The following is a 24,414-nucleotide window of genomic DNA, read 5'->3' as shown; positions in this document are numbered from 1 at the left end:
GGAAGCTGTCTAGTGAAGGCGATGCGAAGCCAGTCGAAAGCCTTACAATGGCCAGCATGAAGTTCGGAAGAATGGAACTGAATGTCCCCAGTGCCGCCGGATGCCCACCGGCGATACAATGGGCACAAGATTCCCCTGGCCTGGTGCTCGGCTTCTTTAGGGTGAAATACTTGGGAAATGGGTCTTTGACCCCACCTTGTGCAACGAAAAAACCTTGTGCCGTGTCGCTCTTTGACCTCTTATGGCCTTGCGCCATAAGAATTCATCGTCATCATCAAGAATGGAACTGAATGCTTCTATGAAGAGCAAGAGTGGCGAGTACACGTGCGAATTTAGTGCGCTTATGAAGAAAACAAAAAACACTTGGATTAAATCTAGCCATCGAAGAGTGCTGCCATGGCTTGGGTCTCCACAGAAAACGCTTCAGTATCGTTGGGACAATGGTGAACGAGAGAACGCCCTTCACGTAGCTCAGCTTTGTCTGCATTGAATAATAATGCTCTCCTCGGTATGCACAGAGGCAAACTCTCGTCACCAACTTCTTTTCGTAATAAATTGGCTTGTTTTTCCCGGATATTCGTTTCTATGAACAATCAACTTTATGGACACATTCACGGGGACATTATCATCACTATCAGCATCAGCCTGACTGCGCCCACTGCAGGGAAAAGGCCTCTCCCATGTCTCTCCAATTAACCCTGTACTTTGCCCGCTGCAGCCATCGTATGCCCGCCCACCTAACTTTATGCCGCCCCCTGCTACGTTTGTCTTCTCCTGGAATACACTCCGTTACCCTTAAGGACCAGCGGTTATCTTGCCTTCGCATTACATGCCCTCCCAAGCCCACTTCTTCCTCTTCATTGCAACTAGGATATCATTAACGTCCGTTTTTTCTTTCACCCACTCCGCCCGCTTCCAATCTCTTAACGTCACACCTATCATTTCTCTTTCCCTAGCTCGCTGCGTTGTCCTTAACTTAAGCTGAACTCTCTTTGTTAGCCTCCACGTTTCTGCCCCATAGGTGAGTACCGGTAAGATACACCTGTTATATACATTTCTCTTGAGGGATAACGGCAAACTGCCATTCATGATCTGAGAGAACGTGCCATATGCGCTCCACCCCATTCTTATTCTTCTAGTTATTTCCCTCTCATGATCTGGATCAGCGGCCACTACCTGCCCTAAGTAGAGCCATTCTCTTACCACTTCCAGCACCTCGCTACCAATTGCGAACTGCTGTTCCCTTGCCAGACTGTTGAACATTACTTTGGTTTTCTGCATGTTAATTTTAAGACCTGCCGTTCTGCTTTGCAGCCCATCTCTTGAGAGACTTAGCAAGGCAATGTCATCAGTGAAGCGCAGATTACTCAGGTATTCTCCATTAACTCTTCTCCCCAACTGTTCTCATTCCAGTCCCAAAAATACCTCCTGTAAGCAGGCAGTGAAGAGCATTGGCGAGATCGAATCTCCCTGCCTGACACCTTTCCTTATTAGAATTTCATTGCTGACCTTATGCAGAACTATGGTAGGTGTGCAATCGTTATAAATATCTTCCAATATTTTCACACAACACTTTTCTACACCCTGATTCTGCAATGCCTGCATGATTACTGAGGTTTCTACTGACTCGAATACTTTCTCCTAATCAATGAAGGCTATATATAGGGTTGATTATATTCTGCGCATTTATCTATCACCTGACTGATTGCGTGAATATGGTCTATTGTCGAGTATCCTTTACGAAAGCCTGCCTGATCATTTTGTTGATTGAAGACTAAGGTTGTCCTGACCCTATTAGCGATTACCTTAGTAAATACCTTGCAGGCAACCGACAATAAGCAGATCGGTCTGTAATTCTTTAAGTCCCTGACGTCTCCTTTCTTATTAATTAAGATAATGTTAGCGTTTTTCCAAGCTCTAGGTACGCTCGAAGTCACAAGGCATTGCGTATACTGGGTGGCTAGTTTTTCGAGCACAATCTCTCCTCCATCCTTTGTTGTTATCTGATCCTCACCAGCTGCTTTTCCTCTTGGCATTGCTCCTAAGGCTTTCTACTTCCTCCTTTGTTACTGATGGGATGTCCCATTGGTGTGCTCTACTGCCTCTCTCAGTAACATTCTGATTGCAATCGCTACTGTATAGATTTGTGAAGAAATGTTTGGCTACTTTAACTATCTTATCCTTATTGCTAATGACATTGCCCTCTTTGTCTCTTATCGCATAAATCTGGTTTTTACCTATGCCTAGAATTTCTCTTCACTGCTTTTAGGCTACCTCCGCTCTTCAGAGCATGCTCGATTTTCTCCATGTTAAACTTCCTGATGTCGGCTACCTTGCGCTTATTTATTAACTTCGACAGCTCTATTAGTTCTATTCTATCTATAGAGTTAGACGTCCTCATGCTTTGCCGTTTCTTAATCAGATCTTTAGTCTCATGAGATAGCTTCCCGGAATTACGAGCCAGAACAAGGGAGAGGCCCCTCATCCATAGCTCACGGTGCCGGAGGCTGGCCTTCTTCGGCACATCCAAATGAATGCAGCTATCACCCCGTCTCGCCTCTTTCTCTATCGCTATCGATCAGACCCTTCCTGTCCCAACTGCCCCTGTATCTATGTGGACCTGGCTCATTGCCCTTCTATTGCCCGGCTGCTCAGCAGTCGGGTTCCTACCCCCCACCTTCTTTATCCATCACCACCTGGCTCGACTGGCTTGGCGCTGAAGGGGAGGCAGAACAGCGACTCCTGGTCGTCCAGGCGGTCGACATGCTCGGCCTGTAAATTATGGCCGAATACAGGTCTTGTACTACTACTACTACTACTAGGTTATGCGGGTGGAGATAAGAGTTCATTATATTTATATTTACTATTTATATGTATGGAGCGAGAATACACGGAAATATTGTTCACGACTCGAAGGGAAGCACTCCGATTATACCTGAAAACCTGCGATTCTCTTCATTTTCGTTCTTTTTTTTTTTGTTAAATGAACGGCTGTATGTATTAAAAGCTGCCGTAATTACGTCCCCCTGCTAATGTAGTCTGTGTAAATAATGTATTTGTGAGGTTCTTGTTTAGTATTCTTTCAGTGGCTGCACAGATGGCGTAACATTCGGCAGTGAAGATGGAAGCACATTGCGGAAGACTTACTATTTCATTCAAATTCCCTTGTGCCACTGTGCTTCCAACGTAAACATCTGTTTCTGATCCATCTGTACAAAAAGCTCTGAAAGTACTGTACTTTTCCCCGAGCGCAAGAAGTTCTATTACAAGTTGCTTTGTGGTTTGTTTTTTTACGGAACTCTGCAAGAGTGAAATCACAGATTGCAGGAAAATTGTACCAAGGGCCGCAGTGGATCTCGTCTTCGATCAATGCCAGGCAGGGTGTCGAACCGGTATTTTTTCGGGTTCGGTTCGGGTTCGGGTTCACGCCTTTCGGGTTCAGTTCCGGGTTCGGCTCCAGAGGGTCATTCCGTTCCGGTTCGAACCGGTTCGGACAGTCTCGAACCGGTTCAAACGGGTTCAAATGGGTTCAGGACAAAAAAAAAAATAGAAAGCAGATGGGTTTCAGTGATATGCGTTTTCTCTTTTCTTGCACATCGCTATACAAAATAAAAAATGCAAAGATTTGTTTACGAGAACACAAAACTGGGCTAGTTGGTAACGCTTGCTTAGGCAGCGCTGTAAACAGGACATACGGAAGTCTCGAGACGACACAGACGCTGACTAACAACTGGTTATATTACATTCTCGGAAAAGTATATGAAGGCGCAGGACACAGTGAACAATCCAAAAAACAGAAGAACAAAGATTAAAACTAAAAAAACATACTACGCATGCACATCGCAGTCGAGTCATGACATCTTTTTCAATGAAATTCGAAGACTATATTCCATAGTACACGGCACTCCCCTATCTCCTGGACCTTTTAGCGGCCTTAGTATTTTTGGCTGTTGTAAGAAGAATTCACTTGCAACGAACACCAGATATAATGAATAGAACCTGCGGGACCGTCAGGTTCGCTATAAGTGGGCTTGACTTAGTTTTAATCGGCCACAAAAACCTTTTTCACCCTTCAGACATAGACCTTACATGTTAGGACGTACCTTCGCGCCAAAGGGGCGTTTGTGCCGTGGTCAGTTCATTTCTACCTGTGCGAGCAACGAGAAACAATTTCAGCAATAAAATGATATTTTTGTCATGATGCTGTATTCTTTTGGGACATACTTAAGCAGTCTGTTAAAAAACCCATTGGCATCATACATTTCATTATAACACTTATGTCTGCGATGAAAAACTCTGGAATTCCGTGCGAACTCTTCGTGTTCATAGGACGCAGAACCGCCGCGTTCCACGAGGTCACTGTTCAGACAACAGTGCACATTAACGCAGGAGGAATATGCTGCGTAAGTTCAACCTCCTGACTGGTTCCCCTTTCATGGCGTGTGCACCGTCTGGAATTTTCACGTGCTGGCGGAGGCAGGGAGTTATGGTGGCATGAGGTCTTATGCCGAGATCGCTGAATTCGAAGCGGTCAAGTAAGGCATGAGGAGGGTCAGAGAGGTTCCAAATATTCCATGCAACAACTATAAAAAGAAGCCTACAAGATAGCCGAATAGCCTAAAGCATCTGTAAACAGAGTTTTCTGTTGCGCCGCCATTAGTACGAATCTCGCTCGGAGTCAGAGGTAAAAGAGTATGCTTTCCCAAAAATAACCGCGCTGCGTGCGTGCAGCCTCCGTCCTTGATGCACACTCCGGTGGGCGCACATCAGGGCATTCACTGGTAAAAATGCTCCTTCAAAAACTTTCACCCCCCCCCCCCCCCAATCACCCACCTGTACCCGATATAGCCGAGGCAGATTGTTGTGAATGCTCAACGTATTCAATCGCCCAAGCGTTCTAAGAAAAAAAAAACACTAACAATCATTAGCCTGTCGCGTCAGACACTAAGAACGGAAAATATGACTGCGAAAAGTAGATATAAGTCGCCAGACAGAGAATACAAGATCGAGCAGTGCGAGGACAGCGGATGGAGCCGCGCGCTGGCGACTGGCAGCAATTCTTAGGAGCAGAACGGTTTGGTTTGGTTTATTGGGGTTTAACGTCCCAAAGCAACTGAGGCTATGAGAGACGCCGTAGTGAAGGGCTCCGGAAATTTTGACCACCTGGGGTTCTTTAACGTGCACTGACATCGCACAGCACACGGGCCTCTAGAATTTCGCCTCCATCGAAATTCGGCCGCCACGGCCGGGATCGAACCCGCGTCTTTCGGGTCAGCAGCCGAGCGCCGTAACCGCTGAGCCACCGCGGCGGGGTAGGAGGAGAACGATTTCAGCGAATCGGCATAACGATATCACTTCATCGTAGTTACATTGCATCGCAGTAGCATCTTTTTGGGCGTAATGACTATCGCATGCCAGCGAGCACATGTATTTCCACATTGCCCTTTTGTGTAATCGGTATTTAATTTTTTCCTTATTAGTACATCTCCACCGTTGAGAACCCGCCTTTCGTTGCTTATTTCCGTCGCGCGCTAACAAGAATATGCGGATTCTAAAAAAAAACAAGAACCTGCACCAATTTATACATCCTTCTTTTGGTAATACTGGTAGCAATATCTCAGGATTAAATGTCGAGTAGACATGGGGCTATATGACAGACGGTGTAGTGGAGGGCTCCAGATTAACGGAGACCAGCTGGGGATTTTCGACGTGCGACAGAGCACGCTGGTTTCTGTATTTTTGGAATCAGCAGCCGAGCTCCACAGCCATTGAGCCATTTTTTTTATTGCCCGACAGGCCCATCGTGAGGGGTTTTATTTACAACTTGCTGTCTAAGACAAAGAGCGCCATAAAAGTAAATATTGGACTGCCCACTGCGGTTGCTCAGTGGTTAGGGCGCTCGGTTACTTATTCGGTGTACCCGGGTTCTAACTCGGCCCCGGAGGGCCCGTTTCGATGGAGGCGAAACGCAAAAGGCGCCGTGTGCTGCGCGATGTCAGTGCACGTTAAAGGGCAGCTGCGCCACTTTTTGGGAATTTCGCGATAGTCGAGGATTCAAATCTATATAGGCTGTACGTAAAGCATGCTAAGTTTTTTGCACTACCATTTAAAATAGTGGCGTAATCTACGATTATATTTTACACTTCTCCTCAAAGAAACAAGGAGTGCGGGGAAGTTCAGTGTGATGTCCCGGAAGGTATGATTTCAAATTACTGCTGCCGTCAGCCACGCCCTGCCGTGCCTCGTTGGACGGTTCCAAAAAACGTTCGGCGGGCTTTGACTTCGGTTCCGTTGGTTTTTTTCCTTCAAAGCACGCGTTTATGCGTTGGAAATGTACGGATACTTCCTTTGACGTCATCATGCGTCCCCTACTTAGCGTTGTGCGCTGCGGAGAAGCTGAAGGCCGTCGCAATTTTAATTGGTGGTTACGTCACCGTTTCAAATGCTAGGCCAACAGGACTTCGCATACTTTACCTGGAAGTTTCACACATTCGACCCTTTTAAGCTCGTCGTTTTCTAAAACCTATGCAGTTGCCCTTTAAAGATCCCCAGCTGGTAGAAATTATTCCGGAGCCCATGCCTACTGCGCCTGTTTCTCTTTTTTCTTTCCCTCCCACCTTCCTCCCTCTCTTACGGCGCGGTTCAGGTGTCCATCAAGAAGTGAGACAGGCTGCGCCATTTCCTCTCGTCAAAAACCACCATCACAACATTGTTGGGTCCTCGCGCTAATATTTCGTCTATTTTTGGGAAATGACGCAAAGAAAAGGAAGGCATTCTCAATCGGTACTAAAATGACTATAGACACCCAATTTTTTTTGGGTGTTTTCTCCTTTCAAATGACGCCATAGATATTAGAATACATGGATCACCATGTGGTATTCGCCTACTGCCACTAAATAATTTAGAAAATAATTTTTTCTCCCATGCTGTTTCGGCTTCATCAGCCGAATGATGGCTTTGACGCGAGCTCAACATTAGGTCACGTGAGGCACGGGAAAACTAATACAAACGCTGATACGTTGTTTCGACTCACTGTAGCACTTATATCAGCCAACTTCAAGACCTATAATTACTACGAACGAGGTATCAGCAGTTAAATTGCCGTTTTATAGCACCTCACGCGACCTAATTTCCACTACACGTCACAGCCATCGTTATGTTTGTGAAACCGAAACGGGGTCAAGAAGAAATTCAAACATAAATTATTTATTATGTGTTGGTGAATACCACGTGGTGGTCCATGTACACCTACGTCAAACGCATTGTTTGAAAGAAGAAACCACGTACGCAAGCAAAAGTTTGGTGTCTAAGTACTTTACTAAGTTAGAACAGTCCTAACATTTTGATGAAAGATTTGCGCAAATATGTTAAAGGGAGGAGTTATAACTCAAGACTTCACATAAACCTGACGTACAAGTGTTTAGAATTGGGGCAGTACATTACAGAAGCGTCAATTAGGCTTCTTCCCAGGCACCAGACCTCCAGTAAGTTTGCTGTCGCATATACTGGGTACCATTTTCGCACTTCCCAGCGCAGACAGCTACGAGTGGGTAAATCTATGCGATAGATCATCTCATTTTGTCGGAAAACAATACGTATGCCGGGATGCAAAAAAAGTGGGGCTGAATCGGGTCCCGAACCGGTTCGGAACGGTTCCTTTGAATCGTTCCGGTTCGGGTTCAGTTCCAAGATGGCGAAAAAAATATCGGTTCGGTTCGGTTCCGGTTCCGGGCGAAAATTCGGGTTCGGTTCCGGTTTCGGGTTCGGGTTCAGTTCCGGTTCGACACCCTGATGCCAGGTAACGTGTCTTCTACGAAGATGTTTTGGCACATCTCTTCAAAACGCAAAAGCATGTGGCCTGGTAGTTTGCGGTTTATTGTTAAAAAGTATTCTAGAAGGGCACATTGTAACTATTTGGTGACAGACGTGTTTAGGTTGTGAACGAATTTCTAGAATATATGAACACGTAAGCATGGTTCTTCTGTCTGTAAATGATGGTTGGTTAGTTCCTACATCAAGACTATTTATGGGCAACTACCTGTAGGCACCAGTGGAAAGTTATGTAATGGATCCACTCGTTTATGACACGATGGTCTCGCTGACCATGCAATATACCTCCATAAACCAGGACAGAGCGTTCCACAGAGTGGTATATTGCTAAAAGACATGTCCTATCTGCCCCCCAGTGTTTTCGTGAAGGTACTTGGTGTATGCTCAAGGATCGGAAGGCTTTCTTATTCAGCGCGTTTATGAGAGGCTGGCAAGGGAGCTTTATGTCATACGTTATGCCTAGAAATTTATGTTGATCTTTTACGGGTAGCTCAGTTTCGTTCAGGTGTAGGGTGGAATCTGCCTTTAAGCCTCGTTTCAGAGAGAAAAAAAATGGGCACTGTTTTCTCTAAAGAAAAGCGGAAACCATTTCTGTCTGTCCATGTTGTCAGTTTATTTCACTTGTTGGCACATTGGACGATGTGCAGCCCATCTGAAGAACGTCTACATAGAGTGAATACATAATGCACCTTGCAATTATTTTAATAACAGAGTTCTCCTTTACAACAAAAAGTGTTACGCTTAAAATACGCCCCTGTGGTAATCCATTTTACTTAACGAAATTCCTCGAAAGGGTTGAGCCTAGGCGTACATGGAATGAACGGTTAGATAAGAAGTCTTTTAGGCAGGTCAACATTCTGCGTCGGATGCCAAGCTCGGCAAGGTCTTGAATAATTCCGAACCTCTAGGTTGTGTCGTATGCCTTCTCTAAATCAAAAGAGACTGCAGTGTTGTTTGTGTACAAGAGCTTCCCGGACAGCATTTCAAGACGAACTAGGTGATCTGGAGTGGAGCATCCCTTTTTAAAACCACACTGACGGATGTCAAGAAGTTCGGAGGATAGAAGGACAAAAGTTTATCTCATATTCAGGACACTTTCAAAGTATTTTGAGAGGCAACCGGTAAGGGCTATGGGTCTATAATTGTTAGGAGAGGTTGGTGGCTTTCCTGGTTTAAGAAACTGCACAATAATAGTTTTTCTCCAGGCTTCGGGTACTTTACCCAATGCCCAAAATTTGTTACAAAAAAGTCTTCAAAGTGTATCTACGACATATCTGGAGAGATAGGCTAGCATTTGATAATGTACCGTCTTTGTCAAAAGTAACCAGGCTGCATGGTTTGCTTCTAGCTTGTATAGTGGAGCCCATGGGGCTTTCCTAAAGATCAAAAGATGTTATAAGTTAAGAAGACACCCAGTCCTTACTTTTAACGACCATTACAGCTTCAGGGAAGCCGTAAGGGCTCCACTGCACGAGCTAGAAGCAAACCATCCAGCCTGGTTACTTTTGACAAAGACAGTACTTCATATGGGTCGGGTGCAGCCTTTTTATCAGTGGAAATTAGTTCATGGATTTCTTGAAGCGTGATTGAACTATTTCAAGGTTCATTTGTGCTGCCACTTGTTGTCAGTGTGTTTTTCAGCTGTGTTTTTGTATTTTAGGACTGTTTCTGTGTACTGTGACGAACTGGAAACTGCAGAAAAGTATTCACCAGAAATGCTTTCCTGTTCTATATCTGTCTGTACAGCAGGGGCTGTCAGAAGGCGAACTGTGAATGGGTAATAGCTGCCATTTATCTTTAGAGCTTTCTCCCATATGTGTTTTAATGTTGTTGAGCTGTTTATGACGACACATAATTTTGCCGAGAAGTTTTTGCGGCACTGTGACGGATACATCGGTCTTTCGCTCTCGCCTTCTTAACAGACCCGTGTACTGTGCGATGTCAGTGCACGTTAAAGAACCCCAGGTGGTCCCAATTTCCGGAGCCCTCCACTACGGCGTCTCTCATAGCCTCAGTCGCTTTGGGACGTTAAACCCCATAAACCAAACCAAACCAAAGTTTGTTCAATTATCCTGCGTTGCATACCTACGGGAAAATCCCCAAGCATTCTTTTCTATCTTTTTAGCTTCCCTACGTTCTTGTATGCAATACTTTTTTACTCTGTTTTACTACTCCAGAGGACTGAGGGATGACTAGGCGCGCAGCGGTAATAGTACACGTCGTGAAAAGTTCGTTAAGGTTGTCTAAAACTGAGGTTGTCGGTAACTATTTTTTTCTAGGCTGGCCTTTTCTCGGAACAGTGCCCTGTAGACGAGATGCAGCTTCCAACGTCATGATTTTGATGGAGTGACTTCTAGTGAAGATGTTGATTAGTATAGGCAGATGATCACTTCCATGTGGGTTATCTAGGTCATCCCATTTTGTATCTAAAAGTAGATGGCGAACTAAAAGATAAATCTATACAGCTCATTTGTCCTGAGCTAGGAGAACAACAGGTTGGTTTTCCAGTGTTTAATAGATAAAGGTCATTACACAGTATAACATCCTCAATGAATTGTCCTCTAGTGTCAGTTTTGTCAGTACCCTGAAAGCTGGAGTGCGCGTTAAAATCTCCAGATATTAGATATGGCTCTGGGTGCTGCTCCAAAAGGTCTTCTAATTCATGATTGCTTAGATTAACATGTCGCTCCAGGTACACGCAGCATACCGTAAATGTTTTAAATGTTTGTAGGATGGCTGCCACAGTTTCTAATCTAGTTTTAAGCTTGTGTTCGCGAAATGCATCTCCATTTTTAACGATGATGGGAACGCCATCCGAACGTCTGCTAACCTGCTCTCGGTTGCGGCGGAAGATATTAGTTTTTTTTTAGAATGTTTTCGTGCTTAGAGCCTAAGTTTGTACCTCGATCGCATGACATTTGGAGAACGTGGGGACAGAGTAAAAGAAATAGAAAAGCGACAAGCTAGAACACACCAGGTTCTGGCACGCATCGTAGTTTCTTTGTATAGTGGACACCGTAGCGTAAAAGCCCATCGGCATTTCACTTTTCAAACGAAGCGCAGCCGTTTTAACGAAACGCTGGGCCGCGGTTTCGTTTTCTGTACGGAACCAACACGGAGGACTTGGTTCTCGGAGCGGCGAGAGTTGGCGCTGCGTATTTCGCATATCGCTATTAGGCATGCACATGAGTACGCCGGATGGCTGCCCTCACGATTTACGCACAGATGTGGTTTAAGTGTACAGTTATCAGAATCATGTTCGTTTGAAGCATGCTTCGCGCAAGTCAGTTGGCTTCGGCAGCTCTGAGAGCTGTCGCCATACCGTTGGCACTGAAAGCAACGTCGTGGGTTTGGTATGTACTGCCCGAAGTGAAGTTTCATACAGCCGATTTCTACGGATTCTGGGAGTATATGCTTGATGCGAAAGTCAGGATGATGTGTTTTGTGGCTATTTCTTGGTCGCCTCTCTTCATTTTTATTATCTACACGTTAGTCACGTTTTGTTCCTCTAGTCCTTCAAGAAGTACTTCTGTTACATGCCTAAGCCCGTCGTCTGCGTTAACTCCTCGCACTGTGTTCAAGGATCGGGGTGGGTTGAGTGTCACAGGTGTGTCTCCAAAAGAGGTGACTTCTGCTTACTTTTCGTGCTGGTGGTTGTACAGGATTACTAGTAGGAGGTCACCGTTTGCTGGTTTTTTATCTTATAGCCCTGGCCTATGCTATCTGTGAAAGTTCTGGTGACAAGAAATGGTGTAATGCATCTAGCCGTTCTTCTCTGCGTGTTCAGAGTGCACTTCGTGGAACCGTTCTAAGCTGTTTTGGTTATTTGGGAAGAATTTTGCTGTCTCGGTGCGCCCTCTTTTGCAGCGGAGATCGGCGTTAAAAAATGAGAAGCCATAAAAAAGTTTTGGTGTTCAACAAAGGCGCCAGCCGCCCACCGCGGAGCCCAACATGGGGACTGGACAGGAGCCCTTAAAAAGCCCTACGCACGCCAACTGCGCACCACCACTGTAACCTAATATGGCGCGAAACAGGGTCGTCAGCCACACAATGTTAGCCCTCGCCGCCAGGAAAAAAGGAAAAACCAAGAAGAGAGAAGGAGATAGGAGAGTTCTAAGAAAGAAGATCAGAACGGCAAGCGACAGCAGATCGCAAACGGCCAACTACAAATCGCCCCCCCCCCCCCCCCCCCCCCCCACTCCGAACGGGAGATCGCACGACAGTGACCCTTCCGGTTTACGGCAACGTCTTAAGCGTGGGAAACGCTCGGGAGGTCATAATTGAATGTGTTCTAGGAAGGCGCCGGATAGACCCGTGTAGAACTCAACTCCGGGGTCAGTTTAGTTTGTTTTCTTTTTAATTTTAAGAGAGAGTGTAGTGTGCCCTATCAAAGTTGTAGGGCGGGACGCGCGCTTCGGAGAGCCAATCGCTTTTGTGGAGATCGCTCTGTGCATCGTATTTTGGAACTGATTTGATTACTTTTTTTAATGTGTTTTGAGGAAGAGTTAATAATACGATCAACATGGAAAGGGGCAGCACGCAACAAGGAATCAATCGTGTTGAGGCCGGCTGCTATTGGATGCTTCCTGTATTTGAGACGGACTTCCGAGGTTTTAAGCCGAGCCCTGAAGAAAACAAAATTAGTTTGAGAATTGGTTGTAAGGAAAGGAAATGATGCAGTAACTGCATCACACATCTCGGTGGACAACCCGAAAAGCGCCGCAAAGGAAGGGATAAAGGTAGGAGTGGAACCGAGGTAGCCTAAAAGCAGTGAAGAAAAAACTACTCATAGGTAGATACTAGATGTATGCGCTAAGAGACAAAGAGGGAAATATCATTAGCAATATATATCTTTTAACCACTCAAAATGCCCTTCTGAAACTTGCATTTGTGACTATTTTAGATCTGACGAAGATGTATCTCGGAGTGCTTTTATAGCTGCATGCATGAATTTTAAACATACGTATGTACGTAAGCTGCATTTGTTCAATGCTCTGTAACAATTTCTTGTACAATTTGCTTTTGCCTCCCTGCTTGGACCAAAAAGGTCTCCAGTATCATGTAAATAAAATAAATAAAAATATGGATAAGATAGTTAAAGTAGCCAGAAACAATACTAGCCACGAACATAACCTTCGCAAATGTGGCGCTACATCCAAGCCTTCTTAATAAGACACAATCAACGGCCCAGATCCAACTCGGCACTATACCGTCACCTCCGTTCTCCCTCCCCAACCGGGGCACTCCACAAGGAGCTCTTCTCTCCCCCCTCTTATTTAATGTAACTCTAGCCCCGCTGGCCAAACAACTGACCGACATACCTGACCTCCACTCGGCAATATACGCCGACATCAACGACTGAAGGCTCCACAGGAGGGGCGCAAGACACCTTACAATTGGCAGTTGATATCATCACCTCGAACCTGACCAATATGGGCCTTATGTGCTCCCCGCTCAAATCGGAACTGCTGATGATCAGACCACTTCCCCGGGATCCACGCATGCACCTCCGAATGTACGACGACCACGTACCGCTGGTCCCCTGGAGTTGGTCAATAGACTCCTTGGACTCCAACGTCCTTGACTCCATAGGTCCTTGGATTGCACATACAGGACGCTTTGGATGCAACCTTCACTGTACAACTCCTAGAGAAGTGAACCAAACAAATCGAGGGTCTTGTCCGCAGTGTAGCCACATGCAACCATGGACTGTCGGAGAGGGAAACCTTTAATATGACAGACGCCCTCATCACCAGACACGACTTTTCACGTTCCTTACCGCTTTCTCACAAGACAAAGCTGATGCTTTTATTAGAAAGGCAATAATCTCAACGCTCCGCCTACCACACTCGCTTAGCACAAATCACTACTCTCAACGGGCACCTACAAAACTATCTCGGAACTCCACGAAGCCAAACGAGACAACCAGATACTTCAACTAACCCGCACAGAAACCGGCCAACATCTCTTACGGCATCTTCGCCAGGCTCCAATCTACCTGCTCACCTGCCCCCAACTATCAAATCATTGCACCTGACATCCAGGGTCCAATGCGCATCAAACCTCTACCCAGAAATATGAGCCCCGAGCTACACGGGGCCAGACGCCAGGCACGAGCCTAGTATTACAACAAGCACTACAGAGGCAGACCCGACATGTATGTAAACGCGGCACAACGCACCCTACCGGGCTATTATGCCGCTGTCCCCGCCTACTATCGAGGATGGCACCATCGGGGCCGCAGCCACCTTCCCCACGGAGGCTGAAGGCGCGGCCATGGGCTTGGTGCTTATACACTATGCACAAGATCCCAACATCACGGATATCTCCACCGTCTCCAAAGCTGTGTACCGTCACTCAGCAAAGCATTATCACGTCAATCGCCCGACGCATTCTCGCATCAGGACATACGCTTACCCAAGAGATAACCCTCACGTGGGTTCCTGGGTAAGTCTCGATCCCCGGTAACCAGCATGTTCATACGCTGACTCGAGAACTATCCTTCAGGCCCCAAGAAGATGGGACACCCAAACCCACGCAGGAATCCTCTCGGGCTCTTCTCACATACCATCGAAAAACCACTTATTACAAAAACAGGCGCTTACCCTTCCACCACCTCACCGTACACGAAATTCAAAATACAGTGCAGTCTGGCGGCAACTGCAGACATTCATCGCACCTCCTTCATCGCCGCCACCCCACCTTGACTTTCCTACTCTGCTCAACATGTGGGGCGGCCAAGGCACCCTCATACACAACCTGTGGGACGTTTTATGGGGGTTTAACGTCCCAAAGCGCCTCAGGCTATGAGGGACGCCGTAGTGAAGGGCTCCGGAAATGTCGACCACCTGGGGTTCTTTAACGCGCACTGACATCGCACAGTACACGGTGTGGGAATGCCCCCAACCGATGGCAGGTCCCCCATACCCAACCGGTCCGCCTCCTCATGGAATGACATTCTGCTAGTTGCTCAACCAGCTAGCCAATCATGGTAAGTGTACAGAGTTCTCAGTGAAGCACAGACGCCTGGACTCTTGGTCAAGAACAAAGGATCCTTTTTGTTAAAATAAAGCTGTCCCTCCCACATCCCCACACGTGTCAAAGGCGATATGCTGGCCACGCCCAGGTAGCAAGGAAAATTAGAACAATCTTATGAAAAATTTATGCAAGTTCAGTGACATTGTTACATTGAAACGTTGCATTAACTGTTAGAAATTAATATTTAAGTTTATATGTTACACATAAAAATTAGTTTAACACTGAACATAAATATTATTCCAATCCTGGCTTTCAACTCTTGTTATAATGTTAAAAATGAACAAATGATGGTAAACGCTGCAGCATAAACATATATTTAACGTTCCAAGTCAGCAATGTCTCCTTATTGTTTATTAAACATTATTATATTTGAATCATAACTATAAAACACTGCAGATATATTTCTAGCACCGAGTCCCAGAACACTCTCCACTAATTTTACAGTAAACATGTTTTTCAACTAGCAGTGCTTCGCGCAACCAAATCTCTTAGATTGTGCCCGCCATAGGTAACATGCTCAAGCAGATTATTTTGTTAAACTGCTTATTATCCTTTCGCTACTACCACTCATGAGACACCTCTCAGTAATGGGCGTGTAAGCTTGACTCCACTGCATGCTTTCGGAGGTAAGTACATTCTAGTCGCATGTTGTGCTCTACTGTGGAGACGAAGTGTCGCCTTCGTTGCTGGTCCTTGCAAAGCGTTGATTAAATTGTCACAATGGTGGGCCTGCATACTAGTGCAGGGTTGCTTCATTATTTTCGACAATATTACATTTACGTTGTTATAATGTTTAATTAATGTTAGAAAAAGTTTACAAGGATGTTCATCTGTAACGTAAAGAAATTATTAAAAAAGGTCATTAAGAAAACTTAACGTTTGACCAAAAGAAAAATGTCACATTGGTCTAATGCTTCGGTGCTACCTGGCAGGCAGAGGGAACTGAGGGTGTTTTTAAGACGCCATAGGTAATGACGATCAAGTGCCTCGGTACTGATCCGTCTACTGCCGAAGCACTAAAAAAAACTGACTTTGCGGTAAAGAGAAAACGTCACGGTCATTCACCAGAACTGACAAGCCCCTGCACGCCAGAAAACGTAGTAAAGTTTGCAACGTGGCTCAGCATAGAGTTACGTAACGGTTACAAAATGCAGGCAGGTCTGTAAATGTGACTTCCAAAGCAAACCATTTCTTGGGTGAATTAACTTTTGCCTGGGATCATCGAAAGAAAGTCGACATAGCAGCGACAGTGACTCGTGTACCATACAGTCGTGGGGATCCCACGCTGTTCAAGCGAAACTCTGAACACTGTTGCCACAGACGCCATGAACGGACACCATGGCGCTCACTATGTCTCCAGCCAGAGGCTACATAGCCGCAAATTAGGCCCACAGAAATAAAAATACGCGCGGACTCTTTGCTTTCGCCGACCGGTACGTATCATTCCGCCGATGGCAGAGCGGCAAGCCGCCACGGAACTGGTTGAAATATCGGTTGACTTCTCCTACCGTCTGCGGCGAGTTCAAAAAAAGGCGGGAGACGGAAGTTTAATTCGATTTAAATTGAGGAAATCGGTCGCACAGGACTATAATTCGAAATTTCTAAGAATTCCTAGAACGTGTAGATCGAGTTCCCGCGGTAAAAAGACGAGTTCAGATTACTATTCAGTGTACGTTTAAATTACAGCTATATTTACTTTTTCCTAGACAACGCTCCACCAACTAACCTTGCGACCGCGTAGCGCATACCGCTGCATGGTCGACGTCGAATGCAGGCGCTGAACTGCATGCTGAGCACGATAATACGTAGTCTGGCGATTTGCAGGCGATCACTTCGGGCCTAATTCACCTAAAATAAAGTACTCTAACGCTGTGCAATACCTCAAGAAGGCTGAGTACAGCACACATCAGCACAGCTAGTCATTAGGTTTCTCAACACTGAACCGCCATTTTTATTATTGGCTGGCGAGTAAACGAACCTTACACCAGTAAAAAGTTGTTGGTGCCTTTCGGCCTAAGCGACAGTGAACCTTCATGTTGCGCTGGACTATGCAACCGCTGTAGGAAAACAGCCAAAAAAAGTTTGTTTATATGTCGTGTACTGGGGCTGTCTATAGCACTCTGGGAAGTCCCGGACAGGTGAGCAACAGTTCGCCTCACAGCCGACAGATTTGGACCGCCAAAGCGAGCCACGGTGCATGGCCCGGTTTCGAACTAGGTAGGCTGTACTACATACCGAGTTTTTCACCTAAGAAGACCTGCGAGTTTTGAAAATGGGCTTTTTGAGCTACACGAGCGCTTTTTCAGCACAGCATTGTCCGCAGTGTAGCGCATCAGAATACAGTTAAGAACTACTAACTAGTAGGATGGTAACTGATATAAAATAGTGAACTTTTAATTATTACTGTTAGTCTCCTTATTTACTGATAGGCATGTGGCCCAGCGCAAATAATATGAATATCAATTTTTAGAATTGAAACGCAGCTGCTCTCCGCGCTATGGCCAAACATATTTTGGCTATTTGGACGAGCACTGCAGGGGTTGCTTCGCCTGCAAGCTTTTCGAGAGCGCGTGTATTTTGACGCGACGTAGGCAAAATTGTTGGCTCACAGCACCGAAAGTAAATGCTTTTGGTTTGGTTTATTGGTTTATTGGGGTTTAACGTCCCGAAGAAACTTAGGCTATGAGGGACGCCTTAGTGAAGGGCTCCGGAAATTTCGACCACCTGGGGTTCTTTAACGTGCACTGACATCGCACAGCACACGGTCCTCTAGAATTTCGCCTTCATCGAAATTCGGCCTCCGCGGCCGGGATCGAACCCGCGTCTTTCGGGTCAGCAGCCGAGCGCCGTAACCACTGAGCCACCGTGGCGGGGTGAAAGTAAATGCGTTTTCGAAATTCTAAAAACTGGCATGGATATTACTCACGAAGGATTTCACGCATCTCACTAAATAAAACTGAGCAACAACTGCAAAGTTTAGTTAACCAGCCTACAAGTTAGCATGTTTTAGCAGTACTCTGATGAGCTATACCGCTGACAATGCTATGCAGGTAAAAAGCACTCTTCTAACTGAAAAAGCCCATATTAAAAAATTGCTGAACATCTTAGGTGAAACATATATGGTGTTTTTGGCAAAGCCCGTATACATACTTCTCTGCGAACAGTTTCTAACATTGCGAAACCATAAGTGAAAAAAAAATGGCAGTGGCTTAGCTCTGGTTAAGCCTGGATATACAAGCGAAAAGCTGCAGTTATGCTTTGCTTGACGTCATGGCTGTCGCAGTTCGCGCACAATGCACTGGGAGCACCACGATAACGGTGTAGGCAAGCGCGTTATATAGCCCTCCTTGCGCATACGTAGTAACTGTGGTAAGCACGCGGCTGCAGCGAAAGGTCAAACGGTGTCGAGGAGGCGAGCGCGCAGTAGTAGCGGCGGTGAGGAGGCGGCGCACATGCGCAGTAGCGCGCGGCTGCGCCGAACGGTCAGGCGGCGGAGTCGGCGCGGCGGCGGCTGCGGCCACCTGCGCCGCGCGTGACGTCGCTCGGTTTCGCGCATGCGCAGCTGCGCCAAATCTTGGCTCCGACGGCTCACGCTAAGCGCGGCTGTAGTGCGGGTAGTGAAGCTTTTCGCTTCAAAACTGCGATATTTCGCCAGCCTTCTAATCACGTCTGGCGCGCATACGCGAGTCCTGGCGAAAGACGATTGCTAAGGCCGCGCGTCGGCGGTGATGAACCTGAATGGTGACTGTAAAGATAATCGCAACAAACCGCTACGTAGATAGGCGAACAAATCCCGATAGCATTGGAACTTGGCAGCGCATCGTGTCTGCGACAGCTTGGCATGAATCTGGTCCCACTTCTTGTTGTGGCCGATCAAAAGGTATCAAAAATAAAAGAACGCGACGAGTTAATGAAGATCTGTGCGATACGATCATGTATGCCGGAGCCGAATAGTTGGGAATTTCACGCCAAGGGCTTTTTTGCGACAACGTTGCGAAGGTTTTCTGCTTCTGCGTACACATTGTGGCTAATTACAGGGCCGCGTACTCTGTTGTGCGAACGCAGGGCGGCACATCAAGCTGAGGCAGGCAGCCGGCAGCACAATGCCCTCCACGCAGTTCAGCAAAATGCCCACCCCATTCCACACAGTGCCAACAAAATGCCCTCGACATAGTTCATAGTAGCGCAACTTGAGTGGGCTGAAGTCTCGGCGAAACTTCGGGCCCCGTCGTCAATATATGCGTGCCAGTGCAATCGATGCAAAAGACGGAGCATTCGGGCCGATGCTAGCCAATCTCGTGCCTTTCTATCACCTAAAAAATGAAGGCTTCTAAGGTGTTACGAAGTGGAACGGCTCTTTCATTCTTTAGAGAACAGCGCTTTACCGTTTCTCGTGCACCTTGACATCCTCTCATCCATTTCCCCCAGTGCAGGGTATCGATCCGGTGTCCTCTTCCAGCTAACCTCCCCACATTTTCTTTTCTCTCCTAAAGGAGAATGCTTAAACCCACTGGTACGAAAGTTCCATCCCTGCGGTACCGGGAAAAACAGTGCTTCTAATTCCTTAATCTGCAGTAATCGCTGAGCGACAACTTCGGTGCTTACTTCCCTCCCAGCTTTCTAGAAGAGACGCTCGTCTCAGGGCGTGCCTTTGACTTCTAGATCAGCGATCACCTCTCAGCTACACATCACTGCGTGCTGCCTATCGTTGCTTGCAGCTGTGCCCTAACTTCTAGACCAACAACAGACACGCGATCACCCCTCAGCTACACATGATCGCATGTTGCCTATCCCTGCTTACAGCTAGCTGTGCTTCTGCGACTGGCGCCAGAAATCACTCCGGATAAAAGTTGTTACGCTATCTTCGTAAGTGCGTTCAGCGCATTTTCTACGCTAACAGAAGCTCGAGTATTGCAAAACTCGCGAATCCAGCAGTGCGAGTAGCAGAACGGACCGATTGTAATCGCACTTACCGTTCTTGCTGCCGCGGATGAAGCTTTGGGAAGGCATCGTCCATGCAAGCCGAGTTCCCCCTTTGAAGGGGCGACGCCGAAAACACCGCACTTCGTTGACTGGCTGGCAGCAGTGGCACCTTTGCAGAAGTTCGTTGTTTCGTGATTGAAGAGGCTATCCGCCGTGTTTAGCGATGGACAGGCGAACAGGTGGCACAAACACGACGTTGTCAGGCGCCGCGGTAATAGCTGGGTTCTTCAATTCTGGTCCGACTCTAACTTGACAATAGTTTCAAGGCCCCAATTAATGCAGGGCTTCAGGAGACATCACAGTTCGACGAGCGAGGCAGGAAGGGTTTCATTAGTTCACTCAGTCAAGGTCAGTTTCCAACAACGTCACCAATAATTAAGATAATTACACCCGAGCACCACTGAAAGGGCGCGGCCATGCTGCCGCCGCATCGCTACTGCCCGGTAGACTTAGGCCTAATCTCGCGAATTCTCGCCCGCCGTGCCGAGAACAAGCGGGTGTGACCTTATCTTTTGCCTTACTTCGCACGTGTTCCATCTGAGGCTACAGCAAAAACCTTTGTTTCTTTTTTTTTTAGGCGGCGATCGCATTGTTTCACCTAAGTTTTAGGCTCTCGCCCTACCGCGCTCGACTGACTTTTTTCAGGCTGCTTCATGCAAGTGCAACGTCACCTATTCACCCCGATAGGAGAGACGGCAACGGAATAAGGCAGGTTATCGATGAAACCACGCTCACTTGAACGGGCGCCTTGGAACGTTACCATTATATCACTAGAGCATAAACAGTGAAGGAAAGCACATTGCGAATATTGTGGATATTGCGAATGTTGCGAATGTTGCGAATATTGCACATTGCGGGGTCAGTGCCAGAGCACCCCTCCCCCCCCCCCCCCCCCGAAATTTTCTGAGTGCCGCATCTCCTCTCTCTCTCACACCTTTCGGCCTTTTTATTTCGCCGATGCTATTTACACACCGCATCGATATATTAAAATGTAAAAACAAAAATAAGAAGAGTGTCGGTTTATTCCTGAAAAGATTGATGTATGTACTACGTTGTCGTGGCTCTAGAATAGGAAGCGGAACTTATTGCTGAGAAGAATCACACCTCTTCGCTACCGCACGAAGTATGGCACTCCTTTTAACAGTAGGCACAGTTCACCCGATTAAACATACCTTTTCACGTCAGCCTACTTTTTCATCCTTTGCGTTGTCCTCAAATGATCATAAACTATTACGAAAATAAAAAGTGCTTTTTTTAAGCGCCTCTGCGGCCGGGCGCAGGTTTACATGCATGAAGTATAAATTTTGACAAATACCATTCGTTCGCAGTTGCTGACTTTGCTATTGAGCAGAAGCTCTTGTGTTGCTGTAAATCACATGAAAATAGTTGAAACTGCCGCGACTTTTCGTTTTTTACGTATGTTCTCTGCGAATCAAGTTCACGCAATCCTGTGTGCACAAGTATTTTATGTAGAGATTAGAGTGAACGAAACGACGGACCCTTCGGCTTTATGAAAGCAATTAAAAGTATTTTAACTCTATGGACTACGATACTGTTTGGGCGCAGGCTTTCTTTTACTTTTCTACCGGCGGCGAATGACACCCTCGAAAAATATTTCTGGCTACCTCTTGCACTCTTGCCACGGCCTTGGACTGTACGCTTCCCATGCTTTTGAGGGAGCTATAACCAGGCCTGCTGGAGACAGATCCTCCGCGCAATCCCAAATTATGTGATCCAGCGTTGCTAGTTCACCGCAACGCTGGCAGTAAGGATTTACTAGATCAGAAATATATTCGCACTGATCCATGAATTTGGCAGCGACCGTGTCTGCAGTCGCCTCCCCGTGGTGGCTTGATCTCGGCTCAGCGACGTATTCGGGGGAGGCAGACTCGCCCCTAAGATCTCTGCAATAACTCGCAATGGCCTGGCAGCTGTCCAGCGTCTCACTTCGCAAGGTCCCCGCGTCGGAGTCTTCCTCACCAGCACGGCTGACAAAACCTCGAGCGTACTGGTGAGCGGCCCCTTCATGAGCCGGGACCCAAACCAGGCCAATAACTTTCCTGCCTTTTGGCATCGTGGTACTCGGTGGCGGAGATTCGCCCTCGCGCAATGTTGCGGAGGACCGTCTTGTAATCGCAAAAAATGGTGCTGGCGCCTTCCTGAGTAATTCCTAGCGTTGTAGTATCCTCTTCAGCCATCCCAAATCTGCTCGCGTAACTGCCGAGGCTACTACCTTGCGGGAAATGCTCCCAGCGGAGACTCCACGGTGCTTCCATCCCCCGAGTATTTTTCTCTAAGGAGCTGCGCCTTGGCCCTCTCCGTCCATCGTGACGACCCACCAGCACATTCTTACCCGATGGGCACTGAACCTCCCATGGACGTCCTGCAGACATCCTAAACATCCGCAGGACGTCCATGGGTCTTCCAATGCCCATTGGGTAGGGAGCGCTCCAACTCTAATGCATTGACGGATTTCTACCGGCAAAACTACCCGGTCGAGGTAGTTTCCGTCCCTAATATCCTGAGACGAGTCCCGCCTACGTCGTCCGAAGCCTCTGTTCATGCGACGTCAGCTCAGTTACTACATGGTACTGTGCACCCGCGGTGCCGCACTGGAGGTCTCCGGAATAATTTCGACCACCTGAGGATTTTTAACATGCACTAACATCGCAGAATACGGGCGCCTTCCGCATTTCGCCTCCATTGAGACGCGGCCGCCGGGGTCGGGTTCGCACCCAGGTACTGCGGCACAGTAGCCGAGCGCCTAACAATTGAGTCACCGCGGCGGGTGCAAAGCAGTCACCGACAAAGGCGTTCCAAACAGCGGACACGTAAACCGCGCTAAGCCTTCCCGCGCATGTGCAGCCCCTCGGCACTTTGTAGCAGCATGTATCAGATTTAATATAAAGGCGCAAGTTTGCGCAATCGCCGCAGCATTCCCACCACTGACTTTTTTGTTTGCCACTACAAGTAAATCGTTATATTTAGCTCTGATTTTCTAGATATATATTTTTTTTAAGTTACGACTGCCACCACGGTAACAACGGCAGTGACATCACGTCCACAACTGGGCGCCTCGATGGGGATACGAGTCACCCTAGTCCAGGACCAGCAAAATAACAGTTGCCGATATTGGTGACAGAAATAAATAACATTGTTTCAGTGATAAACCACTCTAGTGGTTTAAACTGGCTGTGTATGTGATTTCAGCGTTGGTGACAGTCTTCACTCCTCTAATGTAAGTCAATGTGCGAGGGTTTCCACAAAAGCCGCGGCAGAGTTTCGTGAGACGTACTCGCCGTCTGCTATCCCAGTGTTGCCATACTATTCTCACGAAACTCTGCCCAAAGCCGCTTACCAAGCGGAAAGAAACGTTCCTATGCCCAAAACATAGAATTTTAAAATGTTTTGCTGCGTTTCTCAGCAGCACAGCTGGGCTTACGTTTATGTTCGGGAGCTTTCGGTTGCCGCAAAGAAACCATGGCCAATTTCAGCGCAGCAGACTGCGCGTGGCAGCTTATGCAATCGTTCGCCGTGGTTACTGACATGCGACCACTCAACTTCTGGCCTGCGGATGCCCGATGGCAAATCTCAGCTCAGACTGAGCGAATTAACAGTGGCACTCGCTCGTGCATTCAAATTAGTGGGCATTTTTTCTTACTGAGATACACGTAATTCAGACGCGGCCAATTCGTCAGTTCGAATGAACCAAAAGCTCGATTCTGGCGAGTTCGAATTTTCGATATTCTAATTTGAGTTCAGCTAATGCAAACAAGGAAAATATTGGATGAAAGTACTGTGAGCATTGAGCTCCACTTACTAACAACCAATTTTGCTTCTTGAAATCAACCAAGCTGTACACTTTCCATATGCAGCTAATGTCTGTTGCTTAAAAGCTTATAAGCTCAAAAGTCATCCAGCAAAATGAAAACGGAAAAAGAACAATTCACAAGGTCACTTCAAAAGGGGTGCTGAAGTGGAGACAGTACAGGTGTTCAGAGTTAAACATTCATGTTTATTGAATAAAATAAAGAAATAAAACAAAAACAAGTCAGTGATAATGGAGTTGTTTCGGCTTTGTCTCCTGATCAGTGACACGACGCACAAAGATGGCGTCGTGCGGTTTTTTATGAATCTCGCCCTGTTCGCAGAGGAATGAATAGCCGACAGCGAGCCATCATGGCTAAAGGCCAGGGATGCAATGCTCGATGGGTACTTGTGGAACTGACAGAGACGCTTCTTTTTGAAGCCGTCCCAGATGTTCACGTGGCCGTCACTGTCTCCCGCCGCAAATGTGTTGTACAAGTTGTGGAATGCGTTCACAGTTGCGTTCACAGGGTAGATGAGCTCGATGCCATTGCTGTCTTTGGCACGGTGACACTTGAAGGCGCACTTCTTCTGCACTTCGGGGTTTGGATCCAAGTATTCAATAGCCACGCGCCCTGTGTAGAACCATACGATCAGCAACTTGATGCAACAAGTGAAGCCAGGACAGACAAGAGGGTCAACCACCGGAAGTACAGTGAGAAGTGCCCTTCCTGTTGTGTTCATTATTCTGACTGC

General features: G+C 46.9%; 1 protein-coding gene across 3 annotated transcripts in view; it reads right to left on the bottom strand.

Annotated features, from left to right (window-relative positions):
• The window catches only part of LOC149359057 (uncharacterized), an 81,403-nt gene that overhangs the window by 54,233 nt on the left and 2,756 nt on the right, over positions 1-24,414 (bottom strand). The window contains exon 1 of one of the 3 annotated variants that reach the window (XM_089571240.1): positions 19,842-20,523. The exons of 1 other annotated variant lie outside the window; for it this stretch is intronic. In XM_089571240.1, the coding sequence (XP_089427366.1) occupies positions 19,842-19,878 (37 nt within the window). In that variant the 5' untranslated portion in view covers positions 19,879-20,523. Of the gene's footprint in view, positions 1-19,841; positions 20,524-23,845; positions 24,294-24,414 lie in introns of those variants that run through there. One more of the 3 variants, XR_016288753.1, reaches the window with a different exon arrangement.

Source organism: Amblyomma mixtum, chromosome 2 (genome assembly GCF_055824585.1).
Source record: "Amblyomma mixtum isolate Tamu chromosome 2, ASM5582458v1, whole genome shotgun sequence".
Classification (NCBI taxonomy): Eukaryota; Metazoa; Arthropoda; class Arachnida; order Ixodida; family Ixodidae; genus Amblyomma; species Amblyomma mixtum.
The sequence above is the reverse complement of the archived record's forward strand: the minus strand, read 5'-3'. Positions and strand labels throughout refer to the sequence as shown.